Source organism: Dipodomys spectabilis, unplaced genomic scaffold, assembly GCF_019054845.1.
Source record: "Dipodomys spectabilis isolate Male_0828 unplaced genomic scaffold, ASM1905484v1 ptg000132l, whole genome shotgun sequence".
NCBI classification, from domain to species: domain Eukaryota; kingdom Metazoa; phylum Chordata; class Mammalia; order Rodentia; family Heteromyidae; genus Dipodomys; species Dipodomys spectabilis.
Window position 1 is genome coordinate 4,308,270 of NW_024870809.1, and position 15,645 is coordinate 4,323,914.

Consider the following 15,645-nt stretch of genomic DNA (forward strand, 5'->3'; position numbering starts at 1 on the left):
TTTCCTATTGCCTTGAAAATGATAATCTTTGCCTTGAGAATGATAATCTTTGCTGCCAGTCCTTTGGGAACAATGTTTTGTGAAAGAAACAGATTCTCACTATAAATTATGGAGAGTTTAACTTTGTCACAGCTTTTTGTGCCTCATGTCACTTCTAATGTTCTTTGTTCTGGAGCTGCTTTGAATCAATTTAGCCTGTTTCTTCAAAGGTTTGGCTCTTCTAATTGGAGGTGAGGATGGGCTTATCTCACTGCTCCTTCCACAAATGTACAAAGAATGCTCCCTCTTGTTTGGTGTTCAGCCTTACCTTACTTGTATAGCACTTAGCTTCTCTAATTACAAATCCTACCTAGGATTCTGAGGGGGCATATTTGCTTGTATCTTATCAATATTCTTTCCTGCATGTTTTTAGGTTTGATTGGCCTCTACTTTGCTGAATCAATTACCACTTGGATAGCAGCTTTCTAACCTCATATTGTCTGGTTTAGGATTACACATACCTCCTGATATCATTAGTTATTGAACTTTACTTTTGTTCCTTGCTCTCCTTATTGTTTGAGAGTGATAGTTAATAAAGATATCTATGGAAAATCATGAAGTAAAAAAATAAGTCACAAAAGAGTTTGTGTGATATTCTTTTATTGGTGAGTTTACTACAGCCCATGAATTAATTTAACAAGTATTTTATTGTTAAAACATGGGCTTTGAAAGCAGAGTACCCTGTTTATTTAAGTTCTCTGTATCTTCTTTCATTATTTTAAGTTGGATATAATAATCATACCTAACTTACAGAGTTGCTGTGAGGATGAAATGAGTTAAAGCCTAGATGAACTTGTTTGGCAATTAATAACTTCTCAGTAAGTGCTATCATTGCTAAATATTATTAAAGTGGTTATTTTTATTTTTACTGTGATTCAGACACTTTGGAAGGCATATATAGTAGAGAAAAATTATATATTTTCTCCAACAAAATGGGATAGTTTTACCATTCAGCACTGTTTAAAACTGGTCATAGATTCAAGATTTGGACAAGGGACTTAAACATCATACTTCCAAGATGTTACCAGAACTCTGTGCTCTTGTGAAATGCAAAGAATAATAGGCCTATGTATTTAGTTGTTTTAAACTAGGAATTATTTAAGATAGGCCTACAAATTAGATATATTATTAATAAAGAAATTAAGGATTCAAATAAGTTTTCCACAGTCATATAGGAGGCAAGTGGTAGATAAACCCAAGGATGCTATCAGAACCTGAGCATTTAAGGCATCAAGCTTATTGTATTTTATTACACTGTGCTAATAATGTGCAATGCAAATGCTTTAGTAAAGCAACTTAACATTAATAAGTTACTTATACTTTGATCTGAATAGGTTTATTAGACAGAGGGGAGTACTAAGACTTTAGGAAGGCCTCTGAAAACACAACAATAAATCAAAATGGAAAGATTTTTTTTCCGGGGGGACCAGTAACAAACTTCCTAATATAGTCTCAGGATGATTGGGCAAGTACAATCACTTTGGATCTTTGCTTTGGCACATGATAGATACGGAAATTAGGTTTGAAGCCTTAATTCTTCCTTTGCCTTGGATCCCAATGTGTGTGTGTGTGTGTGTGTGTGTGTGTGTGTAAAAGAGAGGGGGGGAGGGAGGAAGGGTGAGGGAGAGGGAGAGAGAGAAAGAAGGAGAAAGAGAAAGAGAAAGTCCTGGGGCTTCAATTCAGGGTCTGGGTGTTTTCCCTGAGCTTCATTTGCTTAAGGCTAGCACTCTACTATTGAGCCATAGCTCCACTTCAGACATTTTTAGTAGTTTATTGGAGATAAGAGTCTCCCGGACTTTCTTGCCCAGGCTGGCTTTGAACTGCTATCCTCAGATCTCAGCCTCCTGAGTAGCTAGAATTACATGCTTGACCAACTGGCTCCTTTTTCTTTTAATGAGCATCTATTGGCTACAAGTGTATATTAATAGAGTATAAATTTTGATATTTTTTCCAGATGTAGCCTTATTTGGCTAAGGAAAGGAATTTTTTGGAGATTCTTAGCAAGCCTGGAGTACCTCATACTCCTTACTCTTATTGTTTTCTATTATCCTAAATATGGTGCCTAGTGGGGTATTGTTAAGCTGAAAGGGATGTGATTAGGGCTGGGGCATTTCCAGAAGAGGCTCCCTAGACAGATTGTCAGGAAAGATTGTTCAAAGCTTACAGTGGCTAAAATTGTCTGTCCCCCATTCTATATAAAATAACACCATTGTGTTCATGAGCATCATATTAAGTAGAATGGCCTGTTATCCATCTCTTGGTCAATGTTGCTGTCCTACATTATTGGAGGTACCATAGTTAGTAACAAAAATTCAGTTACCCTTTGGTTTCTCATTTTCTGCATGTACCTGGCATTTTGTCCAAAATGATGTTCTTCAAATGATGGCTTTCCAAGCCTGACGTGTTTTAATGTACACTTCTGGATTCAAAATTCCTTGGAAGCCAGTTTTATGTCTTTCTCAAGCATTGTAAATCGATGTTGAGGATAATCAGCTTAACAGCGTGAATCATTAAACTGAACAAACTCAAATATCACTGCCTCCAGCTTGGACCTTACTCTAACATTTAAAAATTTTGAAATGCAAAAAAAAAATTGAAATGCTTAGGGTAGAGCTATCTGATGTCATTAAATGAAAATCAATGTTATGTTTCAGTTATTTATTCGCAACTCACTCATTTCTTCAGGTTCAGGTCTCCACAGTAGGCAAAATGACAGACTGAATCATCACAGGTCTTACCATTCTACGGTGTGATGTCAAGAAGGTCATGCTTGACAGTTATTTCCAGTTCTGTTTTACTTCTTTGGGGGCTGGGTGAGTAGATATGGCAGAGAATTATAAGGAATATCCCTTTTTCCTTTGTTCCATCTTTCATCTACCTCTTCGCCTTCTTATTATTTTCAGCAAGTACAACTAGAGGACATTTGTGATTGATATCCATAGAGTCTACTTTTGACTTATAGGAAGAGGAATTCCCATTGCTTAAGGGAGGAGTACAAATTTGAGCCCTTATGTAAACAGTTGGCCATTTTGATAGCCTCTCTTTTGCAACTAAATTTTGTTTCTACAACTATGCTCTGTTTTTCTACCATACTTTTGTGGTTGTGTGTGTTTGTGTGTGTGTGTGTGTGTGTGTGTGTGTATAACATATTAAGAAGGCTAGAAAATTCTGAAGAACAGGATTCAAGTTTCTGTCATCTTAGGGAATTGTCAGTTTTAACAGGAGTCATTCTGAAGCACAAAGGGCTGTTTAGGTTGGCTGCTGAAAAAGCAGTGAAGTAAATTAACTCATAGGCAGGTGTACTGATTTTAAGAATTTCAATATTTGCTTTTGATTATATGTAGATGAAGACTCTTTCCTCAAAGATTCTGTGACTTTCAAAACAATTCTCTGCTTTAAGGAACTTGTTGCCCTGTGGTTTGCCCACTCATTTGTTTTACTAGCACTGATTTTGTACTCTACTTTTGTCCTTTATTTCATTTTATAACCTACTGAAACCCAGAAAGAATTCAAGGTCTTTTAGAAATACTAAAGACAATCTAATGGAGAATCCAAGACAATTAGGATGAGGAATCAGGAGAAAGTTAAGAGACCCCATTGTATGGTAGGCAACTAGGTGTGGATATCTTAATGGTATCATTATCTATTTATGATTTATTTCCACACAGTACATGTTCAGGTAGATTGGTGAAGGAAGATCATTGGAATAAAATGCAGGAGACTGAGGCATGGATTTCAGGTCTGCTGGTAATTATCTCTGTTATTTGGGGTAAAATTGTTAAGAAGATGCAATGTAGATGGAGCAGAAGGATTAGGTATGAACATCAATTTTGAGCATATTGAAATTTAACATTGAAGTTGAAATCTCAAAGTAGGTAATGGGCTATGTGAGAATTCTGAAGAGTTACAAATCTGAGAGAGATGGAATAAATATGCCATAGGAAAAAAATAATAAATAAAATCCATGAAAGCAAAAAGACCACTAATGGAAAGAGTGTAGATAGAAAAGAGGACCAGGAACTGACTTTTGGAGCACTTCAATATTATGAGGTCAGAAGGATAGATGTAGGCCAAACAAAAGAAATGTCTGCATGCTAAATTTGGTCTCAGGACTAGAAGAAGAATTAGGAGTTTTCAGAATTCAGAACTATAAACAATCAGAGAGAACATATACCTCAGTCCAGAATGAGCAGCTGAAAACAAGGAGACCTGGAGATGAGTGCATTTGACAGATTACTTGATTTATCTGAACCTCTTTTTGCTATCTATAGCTATAGACCAGATGACTTAGAAGATTTAGATATTCACAATTCTGTACCCTAAGTGGGAAAAACTGAAACTCAGAGAGACATGGCAAATGACTTGCTCAGACATTAAAACCCTAGGAACAGACCACAGGCCATTATGCCAATTTCTTATACCACTGGTTTTGAACTCTCAAGCAAGTATTAGAATCCTTATCGAACTTATAATAATGATTGCTAGATCCCATACTTAACATGTCTCATTCTGTTGGTGTGGGTTAGGTTTGATGTTGATGCTTTTAACACTTCTTGGGTAATTCTAATAGGTAGCTAGGGACAGAGGAAACCCTGCTCTACATTAACAAGGCATGAAAGTGTATTGCTAGCTATTACATCTCTCTACATCTTCACTTGGATTTCAAATACAAAAACAGCTTACTCAATTTTCAATTTCTTTTTTTTTTCTTCACAGGTAGGAGATTAGCTTTCTAGATTGAAGCAAAAGTAGTAAATATCAACTTTTCTTGAAGCTTGGTAAAAATTCCCTCACCATAGCCTTTTTGAACTCCATACTAGAAGTGAATATTATAGAATCATATATGATGCTATGACTGTGTATATTTGGTGGGGAGGAGTTTCAGAGGAAAGAAGATTGTTTGACTTTTGTTTGTACTTTTAGGAACAAAAGACATAAAGTTTGGACCAAGATATGTCATGATGTTAATGAGCAGTGCATGAGGCATACTGTACAAATATTCTTACTTTTCCTGTACTTATTGAGCAGGAATATCCATGCAGTCTACTTAACAGTCTTGTGAGTTTACAGTGGCTTCTCCCTAGAAGCTTGCTACTCAGCACACCAATAGAATATAGAGTTTTTTAAAAATTAAAACCCTCATTATTTATGCACTCTAACATTGGTATCTATATGTGTATGTGTTTAAAATTGGATTCTAGTGTTCACTTTCTCTGAGAGCATGTGCCTAGGAGAACAGACATTTTGAAGTAAAACAAGACACAGATATCTGATGTGGAGATCCACTAGTTACAGTATTTCCACACATATCTACCACTTTAATGCTGGCAGCCAAATGATTGTGCCATGCGTAATGCACCCATAATTAACCTGGTAATGTTTCTCTGAACTCCTCTTGTCTATTCCATGTTTGTTGATTTTTAGTGTTCTTTATAACCCTAAATCACTTTCTTAGTTTAGCAGCATAAAAATATGTTATGTATGACTTGGTTTGCCCATAAAATTGTCATAGTTGATATATTTAAAGATGTGAAGGCCTGGGGGAGAAAAGCAGAAAAATTTGGGCGAGAAACCAAGTCCTCAGAAACATTCTTTTTTCCTCCGGGTCGTCAAAGCTTTACTCCATTCAGATGTACAGCACATAATAATGAACACAGGCTTGGAATATACTCTGAGATAGCTCTAGTACAGTTAGGGCTCAAGATAATTGTAAATAATTTTAAAACTAGGTTTCCCCGTTGTTTGGAACCATCTTCAATTCCGTCTACTTTATCGCACAAGCCATGGATCATGCGATGAAAGAAAATGGACAGGCAAGTGCTGGCAGCCTGGTTCAGCATTCCAGAAACTTGCAATTCTATGGATTCAACCAGTTAATAAGAACAGATTCAAATGGAAATGGAATTTCAGAATATGTAATCCTGGACACCAACTGGAAAGAATGGGAACTCCATAGCACCTACACTGTGGACATGGAAATGGAGCTGCTACAGTTCAGAGGGACCCCTATTCACTTCCCTGGTGGCAGGCCCCCTAGAGCAGATGCAAAATGCTGGTTTGCAGAAGGGAAGATCTGCCGAGGAGGTAAGGAATGGAAAATCACTGGTAGTCAATTTAAATTAGCTTGGGTTACTAGCTACCGCTATAAGACAAGGCCTATTTTTAATATTGCAACCACCATAAAGAAATGCATTTGAAGTCAGGTGGTTTAAATATCTTGGCACTTTATCTTCTTAATTAAAATAAGGACAACAAAGGGACTTTCCAGCCAGAAATAATCATCTACAATTTAAAAGTCTCTCCATCATTCATTTTTGAAAGGATCCCATGCTTTCCCTAAGAGGTTAGTCTAATATGAGGAAAGAATTTGCCTTTTCCTTGATCTTTTGTAGCTGTGACCCATGATTGTCTCTTGCTAGATCACTTATCTGTTCCTTGAACAGCTTCTTTGAACCTGACTTTGCTGTCAGTCTGGTCCTACAACAGAAATAGCATATTTAACACCCTCTCCTCTCTGAATTCCCATTGCAATAAAAGTCCAAAAAAAAAAAAAAGCACAAAATTGCTTTTCAATTGTTTCTTGTGTACTGGTGGCTCTCCATTTCCCAAATATACTGCTCCCTGAGGGCAGGTACTATAAGTAATAATTCTTATGATCCTCCAACTGCTCAAAACAGCAGGCATCCAGTAAATACTTGCAGTTTGATTGACTAGTAGGAGTCTTCATCAAATTTCTGAGCGCCAGAGGGTACCTTTGGAGTGGCCCATGTTACTCTTATGCAAGTTTGCACTACCCCTTTCCCAACGCAAATGCATATATTCAAAATAGGCTTTGATTTGTATTTTGCTTTAACATATCCTACCCAACCACCTATTCACTCATACTTCATATATTTCCCTAGTAATCTATTCAAATATTTATCTTATATAGAGAATAATTTACATGTGTTGAAAACATAATTATTCAAAGCAGTCATCCTCACCCCTGAAGGAAGTGTACCACAGTTTCATCTATAAAACCATGAGGTCTGTGGGCTCTGAAGAATTATAAAGGTCTTTTATTTTATGAAGGCAATGCAGTACTCACCCTTCACAGGTGAGATAACATACTCTTTTCCTCTCAAGAACTCTATTGCTGTCCAACTTAAATTAAGATGCTCAAAGTTTTCCATTTGTAGACTTTTTTTTCTCCAAAGAAACACTCTGGTCAGTCTTAATTCATGTGATTTGTTATTGTCGGAGTGGTGAGTGGTTTTGCTTTAGAACAGTGAATTGCTTTCTGTGTCCATAAAGTCAACAAGACAGACTGTGCTGTAGAAAAATGGAATTAGGTTAGGTAGATGTGGCTTGATTTTAGAGTCACCAGAAAGCATGAGGAGTCGCTCTGTGGTGCCCTTTATTTACTGCTTTTCTCTAATAATGCCATTCTTCCTCTTCCTCTTACTCTCTGCAGGCATCGACCCCGCCTTTGCCATCATGGTCTGCCTTGCTTTGCTGCTAGCCTTGCTGTCTATTACTGGATTTGCTTACTTTATAAGGTACATTTTGGGTTCTTTTTGTATATACAAAATACAAGCCCATAATAGCCTTGTTAATATTGATTTCCAGGAAGTCATGTTTCAGTACAATTGCCTCATTACATGACCTACTGATTTTCTTTTCCATCCCTACAGGTCCCACTTAGAGTGAAGTGTTTTTATGATGCCAAGAATAACTTCCCAAGCTGTGTTGTCAGTGTCCTTGCCTGTGTAGAAACACAATGGGGAAATAGGAGAACTAGTACTTTCAGACCTGTTTACTCCCTACCTATACTCCTTTTTTCCCTTGGCAGTGTGCCTTCTAACTACCTCCTTCCCCAAATGGTGTGGTAGGGGATGGAGTTGGAATATTTTAATGAGTCCTAGGGATTTTGAAGAGAATCCAAGCTTTACATATTGTGGTACTAACTCATAGGACTGCAGTAGAGATAAAATAACTAAAGTAACTGGAGAACATATTCTAATACCTGTCTGACAAATTATTACCATAAGAAAAATACCTGTAGTATATTAAATATTTGCACCAACTTGGAAAAGCCACTTAACTCTCTTGACGACCAGAATATTTTTATTAATACAATGAAGGAAGTGGATTAGATGATACTTAAGAACCCTTTCAGCTCTGGATTGAAATCGTAACAAGTGTTATCCTTAGTGTTTACTGTGCTGCTATCACTATGCAAACTATTATCCAGTCTCCCTAGTATTAGAAACTTGATAAAACCACAAAGTAGTTGTCAGCTTTTGAATTGTTAAAAATATATTTGATGAATACTTGTAGTCAAATGGAAGTTTGTTGTTGTTTTTTGTCTAAGTGACTATAACATAAACCTGCTAAGAATATCTATTTAATAACATTTAATTTAGCTACCAATAGGAATAACATATTTAATATCCATGGATAATTAGCAAAAATAAATGACAGTCCACTCCCCTGAGGAGGAATGTCAGAACATCCTATGACAAAGTGGAAAAAAATGGAGTCTCACTCAGCTGCTTACATTACTAGTCAATCCCTGCAAATAATAGTCTTTGCTGATCTTTTCCACTGAATGGACTGGTTCTTTAGGCTTTCAGCAAGCACAAGGAAGAAAAAAGAAAAAAAAAACCTATGGGGGGTGGGGGTTTTGTTTGGAGTTTGTGGGTTGAAGGGCAAAGAAGACTGGAGAGCAAAATGATTGGAGAGGGACATGATTAGAGAGGAAAATGATTGGAGAGGAAAATGAGTTTGAGACAATTGGTACTTCAAGTGGTCACAGAAAACTCAGAGATGGAAGAGAGGCACATCATTTCCCAGAGTCACTTGGTCCCTGGTTCTTCAGCTAGCAAAGCACAAAAGATGCCCCCTCTTTGCTGCCTTCCTCCCTGTCTCTGCCCACCATGGCTGCAATCAGAAGAACTGAGCGGCTGATGAGTTTCTGTAATAGATGGTGATTACTTGCAGGAGAGTGACTCTCTGTTCCTTCCTTTTCTGTGTTTTGATTGTTTAAGGTTTTTTTTTTCCAGAGAGAAAGATGTGCAAGGAACCCAACCACCCCAAAACAAAGGATTCTTTGAACTCCTCTTTTCTCCCTACTCCTCTGAACCAGATTGCATTGCCTGTCTATAAAGCTCTCCCGTGCTTTGTAATACTAATGATGATAATGATAATAATGAGCCCTTATACTTTCATAGTGCTTCACGCTTTTCAGAGCACTTTCACATACATTATCTCATTTGATTTTCAAAACAACTCTATAAAACGGGTAATGCAAGGACTATTATCCTGGCAGATAGGAGACACTGAGGCATGAAGAGGTTAAATTATTTATCCAAGGTCACTTGCACCTGGCTAATTAATGACAGGATCAGCACTGCCCCCCAGGTCTCTGGATTGGGAGTCCATCCAATTTGCTTTCTGCTAGATTCTATTTTGTTGCATGATTATTTTTGCAGGTGTGCCTGCTTTAAGACAATTTTCTTCGCATATGAAACAGATAAGTTAGGGAGAGTGATGTTTTACTTTGCCAAAAGATTCATACACTCTACCCAAGAATTCACTACAGGGCTCTTTTAATTTTCTCTGCAGGGCAGCAACTCCCACCGTGATAAGGGACATATTTGTTGGCAGACAATTAGAAACACATTAATTGTTTGTTTATAAACCAGAGAAGTCACTGAGAAAAATTGACTGGATTGTTGGTACTTAAAGATACAGTGGCATTATAGATTTCTCCTTAGAACAAAGTTGACAAAACATTTTGATTCAGCAGTTGTTTTCCCCACTCTGGCTCGTGGGGAAAGAGGCTGACCATTATGGAGTTACAGAACAAACAAAGCCAAAATGTCCAAGTTTTCCCAGAACAAAAAAGAATAAAATATGCACACTGACTAATCCAAACTTACCTCCAGGTCTTCAAATGATCTGGGTAAGACCCACCTGACTTTCTGGGTAGACATCATAAACTCCTATATGGCTAGTAATTGATTTGTAGAAAATAATTATATTCATAGCAAATTAATGGGCATGTTTGGAGAAGAGCATGTTTAAATTGTGTCTCTTGTGTCATACAAGAGACCAATTCAGCAAAAGGGGAAAATAAAACCTCAGTCAGCCCTCTTGTTTGGAATCATGTAGACAAAACAACCAACTTATTGAATTTTTCCACTTTTCAACCTGTTGCTTTGGCAACACATAGATACAACTTTGTAAGACAAGTGGTCTTATGGGTAGAAATCTGGGCCTACAGCCAGGGACCAAGGATTCAAGTTCCAATTCTGCCTAAGGCTAGGGGATCTCACACAATTTGCTTAATTTTGTTTTGTTTCCTTAATGTGGGTTTGTCTATAAAGTGGAGATTAATGATTCTTGGCCTTGACAATATTAGGGTGATTACAGTGCTAAATGAGAAAGTATGTTGAATTATTTTAAATGATTCAATTATTCAAATTATTCAATTAGTAAATAATTATTCAATTACTTAAATTGAATAATTTAAATGTTTTCCACGTGCTCTTGATGTGGGGTCACCATTTTATTAGTCTAAAATAACATCTTCTTGCACTGCCCTCAAACCCTTTTTTTTGATGCCTCAAGCGTATTTTTTTCTTCTTTTCTTTTGATATCCACAAACCTGCAAGTTGTGAGGCCTATCATTGTTGCCTCCCTTTGCTGCAGGTTTATGGTACAAATCTATGTGTGGTTTCCTCCCAATTATCTTGTAAATTCTTTAGCTACTATCTAGGGCAAACCATCCCTGGCTTTGCAAAAACACCCAGGCCCCTGTGAGCCTCTGATTTCATGCTTGTTCCAGGCGTCGGATAAATAAAATCCAGTTGATTAAAGGACCCAACAGAATTCTACTGACTTTGGAGGATGTGACATTTATTAACCCCCACTTTGGCAGTAAGGTAAGAAAAAGAATCTTTTCTTTTTGCCATGTCCAATATGGTAGCAGCAAGCAACAAATGGCTATTTAGCATCTGACATATAGCTAATCTGAATTGTAATATGCTGCAAAAGCAAAACACACATAGGACTTAGAAGACTTACAACAAAACGTGTGAAATATCTCATTAAAATTTAGAAAAAATATTTGTATGCCAGAATAGCACAATATATATGTTGAGTTGTATTTTTCATGTTTTTAAATATGATAGTAAAGGTGCTTAAAATGTAATACATAATTCTTTTTTTTTTTGGGTCTAGTTGTGGAGCCTGAACTCTGGGCCTGAGCACTGTCCCTCAGCTCTTCAGCTCAAGGCTAGTGCCCTACCACTTGAGCCACAGTGCCACTTCCGGCTTTTTTCTTTTTGCTTATGTGGTGCTGAGGAATTGAACCCAGGGCCTCAGTCATGCAAGGCAAGCGCTCTACCACTGAGCCACCTTCCCAGCCCCTGTAATACATAATTCTATGAGCATTTTCTTTCCCTTACCTTCAAGGAGTTTACAGTCAAGTTAGACACAAAAGCTCTAACAAAAAATAAAGTATTTCCATTCACTTCAATATAGATAGAACTGGAGGACATTAGGCTAAGGATATAGGCCAGGCAGAGAAAGACAAGTGCCACATGATCTTACTAATATGTGGAATCCAATCAAAGAACCAGAGAGCAGAATTATAGTAACTAGAATCTAAGAAAGGGAAGAAGAGAATGAGATAGAAAAAGCTTAGATAATAGGTCCAGTTATACGTAGGAGGAAAATTTCCAGTGTTTTATATGTCAGTGAGATGAACATATTTTACAATAACATATAATGATTTATTATGTGTTCTATAAAGAACTAAAAGAAGGCAGTTTTTAAAGTTTATCAACATAAGTAATTCATGATTAGGAGATGGAAATGCTAATCTTCTTGATTTTGTCATTAACATTATTTATATGCATGAATTATCACACTAGGTCATATAAGTGTGTATGATCATTGTCAATTACAATTAAATATATAACTCATGTTACATTTCAATTATATAACTGACTTAGAACCATGTTGTGGAAATAATTTCAGTGTACTTTAGGCAATACTTTAGCTATGACTTCATGTAGCACTTGTTTATATATGGGGACTTATTAACATCTGATTGTTAGTTTCTCAAAGGCAGAGATACTTTTTTAATATTAATGAATGGTACCTGACAGGCTTACAGTAGAGAAGATAATTGTAAAGTTTGATGAATGAATCAATGAACAAAAGATGTTTGAATTTCAACAAGAAATCTGTTTGTACTGTAATATGTGATCACCATTAAGAGCTGGCTACTATGTCCCAACTTTAGGTTACGATTTGTGAGAGATGGCATGTGTTCCTTGCCTTCAAGGGGATTACAGTCAGACTAGAGAGACAAATCATATAACAAAAGAGAGTTCATAGGCATCATACTACACAAAAGAAGCTTGCAATACAGTAGTACTTCCAAGGAGGCATGTCAGTGGAATGAGCCTTTTTAGAGTTCCAGAATTGAAGCCGAGTTTTAAAGAAAGAAGGATGGAAACTCAGATTAAAAACTAGTTTTCACGGTCTGGGAAGGTGGCTCAGTGGTAGAGTGCTTGCCTTGCATGCATGAGGCCCTGGGTTCGATTCCTCAGCACCACATAAGCAGAAAAAAAAACTGGAAGTGGTGCTGTGGCTCAAGTGGTAGAATGCTAGCCTTGAGCTGAAGAGCTGAGAGACAGCGCCCAGGCCGAGTTCAGGCCCCAGGACCGGACCCGCCCCAAAACAAAACAAAACAAAACTAGTTTTCACTTTATTTTGAATCCTGAGAGTTATATAAAAATAGCCAGAATTTTAAAAATTTTTTAATTATACACAAAAACTTTTCTTTAAAAGTTGTGATTTCCATGTGTCTGTTACATAAGGATGGTTATAGATAACAGTGCAGTAGCATATAATCCAAAGTACCTAGGAGAGAAAATGTTGAATGCTCTCATCACAACTAATGATAAATGGTTTACATAATAAATAACCTAAGTATCTTAAGTTGATCAATAAAAAATGTATAAATGTACCAAACTATCATATTGTACTCCATAAAGATGTGCAATTATTATTGGCCAATAGTTAAAAAAAAACTATTTGGATATATTTTTAAAATATAGCATTTAAAAATATTGTGTCTAATCATGGCAATTGGCCAAAACTCAGTGGTACTTGCCATTTTTGGAAGAAGCATGTTTTCTCTCTGAAGTTTGATACAGTTCACATCACTCTGCATTGTCTCAGACACAGCCTATTTCATCTATTTTAATTATCTTCTTGTCTTCTATAAGCACCCTAGATCGAGAAAATCTCATAAACAGAAGCATAAAAAATGATGAGAGAAAGTATTCCCATGTTTTCTTATGCCAGTCTTTGTGGCTGCAGTAATGACAGTAGTCTTTGGAAACTATTATGTAGTGGTGTCAAGATATAGAGAGGAACTAAGCATGTCAAAAGTCTCCATGTTCCATTAATTGTTGCTATACCACTATACCAGGTTTGAGAATTAATTATCTCAGTGACTGAACTGGTCATTTGCTTAAATCTGACACTTAAAAGTATATTTAATTAGTTGGCTGAGTGAGAACGGATTTACATAGTAATATTCATGCAGTTGGAGTCAATTTAATTGTTCAACCACTTCATTTGATTTCCATGTACACCCTAATTCTTGTTTAAATCATCTAATGATTTTTGTAACAAGGATACCATGTTCCTGGAAATATATTGCTGGAAGCCCAAACTATCCCTATGTCTGGAAGATGTACTCCACCCTCATGCCAAAAAAACTTAGTCTTCATTTTTGAAATTACTAGAGTACTCTAGTTCTCGCGGTTGCAGAATTTGTCTGGATTTACCATATTCAATATGCCCTGTATGAAGTTTCCTATCTCAAAGTAGTAGAAAGTACCGATGCTGAAATCTAAGCTGTGAAGCTATTCCAATACTAAGGTCAATGCTGAGAAAAATGCATTCAATTCTATGTAAAATCAATTCTATGTAAAAAAAAAAACATTGTCTAAATATAGCAAAATATAGTAAAGTTGTGGCCAAAATGGAACCTATTCTTAAAAATCCCTGTTTCTGGGGCTGGGACTATGGCTTATTGGTAGAGTGCTTGCCAATCATGCATGAAGCCCTGGGTTTGATTCCTCAGTACCACATAAATAGATAAAGCTGGAAGTAGTGTTGTGACTCAAGTGGTAGAGTGCTAACCTTGAGCAAAAGAAACTCAGTGACAGTGCCAGGCCCTGAGTTCAAGCTCTAGGACTGGCAAAAATAACACCATTTCTCTGGTGTTATCCATATGAAAAAATGACAGTTCATGTCAATTGTCTTTATGTTTGGTTCTAAAATTTCAAAACAACCAACGTAGTTCAATTTTGGACTTAATAAGCTCTTTCTTTGCATTTAGTCCAGTGAAGCCTATCATACCTCCCTATACCTCTTCTCTTTTGAACTCACACAAAAATGGTATGTTTGTGGGGGTCTAAACAATGTCAGTTTTCATGTATTCCCCATATATAAGAATGCTATCTTCCAATAAGAAGGCCTAGGGTTTTAAAATCTTGCTTATAATGAGACACCTTTTCCTTTTCACTTATGCGTAAGTTTGATTTATTGAGAATAAAAACATTGTCACCACTTTTCATCATGGGGTGAGAAAAACAAATAGCTGCAAAGATTGATAGACTTATAGGGAATGTTTTTGTTTGTTTTAATATCTTGGCCCACTTGGAAAAGATTGGCATTGCCCTAGAAAAACATAGATCTCATCCTCTAGATCCATTTGGCATTTGGCTTCTATCAGGGATTCTGATTAGAAAAGATAGGGGAAGTATATATTGTCTTTAATTTCTGTGTAGTTACAAACTTACAGCTGGCTCTGTCTAATCAGTCAAAAAGCCAAGCCAAGAATTCCATTTGAAAGGACTGTTTGAATGTGTAAACTCTAGGAGAATATAAAATTAATTCAGTCTAGAAAACTTGGCAGGTCAGGAGAAGTCAAATCAGGAAAGGAAGTTTTTAAAAGAAAGTGAATCTGAAGTCCAAACATATGTGGATTTTGGCAGATTCTATGTCTTTCTCCTTTGTCCATCATACAGAGGTTCAGGTCTCCATTTACAGATCTAGGTACTCCTGCTGAGATAGGAAAATAAAGAATGAAAGGGAAGTAGATTCCCCAGTGCCCTTACACTGCTGGAGATGGTTCAGGTTGATGCAAGGGTTATGTGAAGAATCAAATTTTACATCTTGTCTGAATCTTGTGCTATTGAGATTGCAGAACATGGGACTGAATATAGTTTATCATTAAAACTATCATTATTATTCAACTTCAATTGTGAAAGTCTTGGTGCTTGAGAAGGAGCTTAGTTCAGGACTAAGTCAACTAGCGATCATCAGTTAAACAAAGGCTATTATGGAAAAGTATTAGAAAGTACTTAAGGTTATTTTTGTTGTTGTTGTTGGTTGTGGGGCTTGAACTCTGGGCCTGGGCATTGTCCCTCAGCTCCTCAGCTCAAATTGACCACTCTACCACTTGAGCCACAGCACCACTTCTGGTTTTCTGATGGTTAATTGGAGATGAGTCTCATGGACTTCCCTGCCCTG

At 36.7% G+C, this 15,645-nt stretch overlaps 1 protein-coding gene across 1 annotated transcript in view; it reads left to right on the top strand.

Moving 5' to 3' along the window:
* The window catches only part of Gucy2f (guanylate cyclase 2F, retinal), an 89,743-nt gene that overhangs the window by 19,086 nt on the left and 55,012 nt on the right, over positions 1–15,645 (top strand). The window contains exons 3-5 of the mRNA XM_042690053.1: positions 5,769–6,123; positions 7,493–7,577; positions 10,871–10,967. Coding sequence (XP_042545987.1) covers positions 5,769–6,123; positions 7,493–7,577; positions 10,871–10,967 — 537 coding nt within the window. The remainder of the gene's footprint in view (positions 1–5,768; positions 6,124–7,492; positions 7,578–10,870; positions 10,968–15,645) is intronic.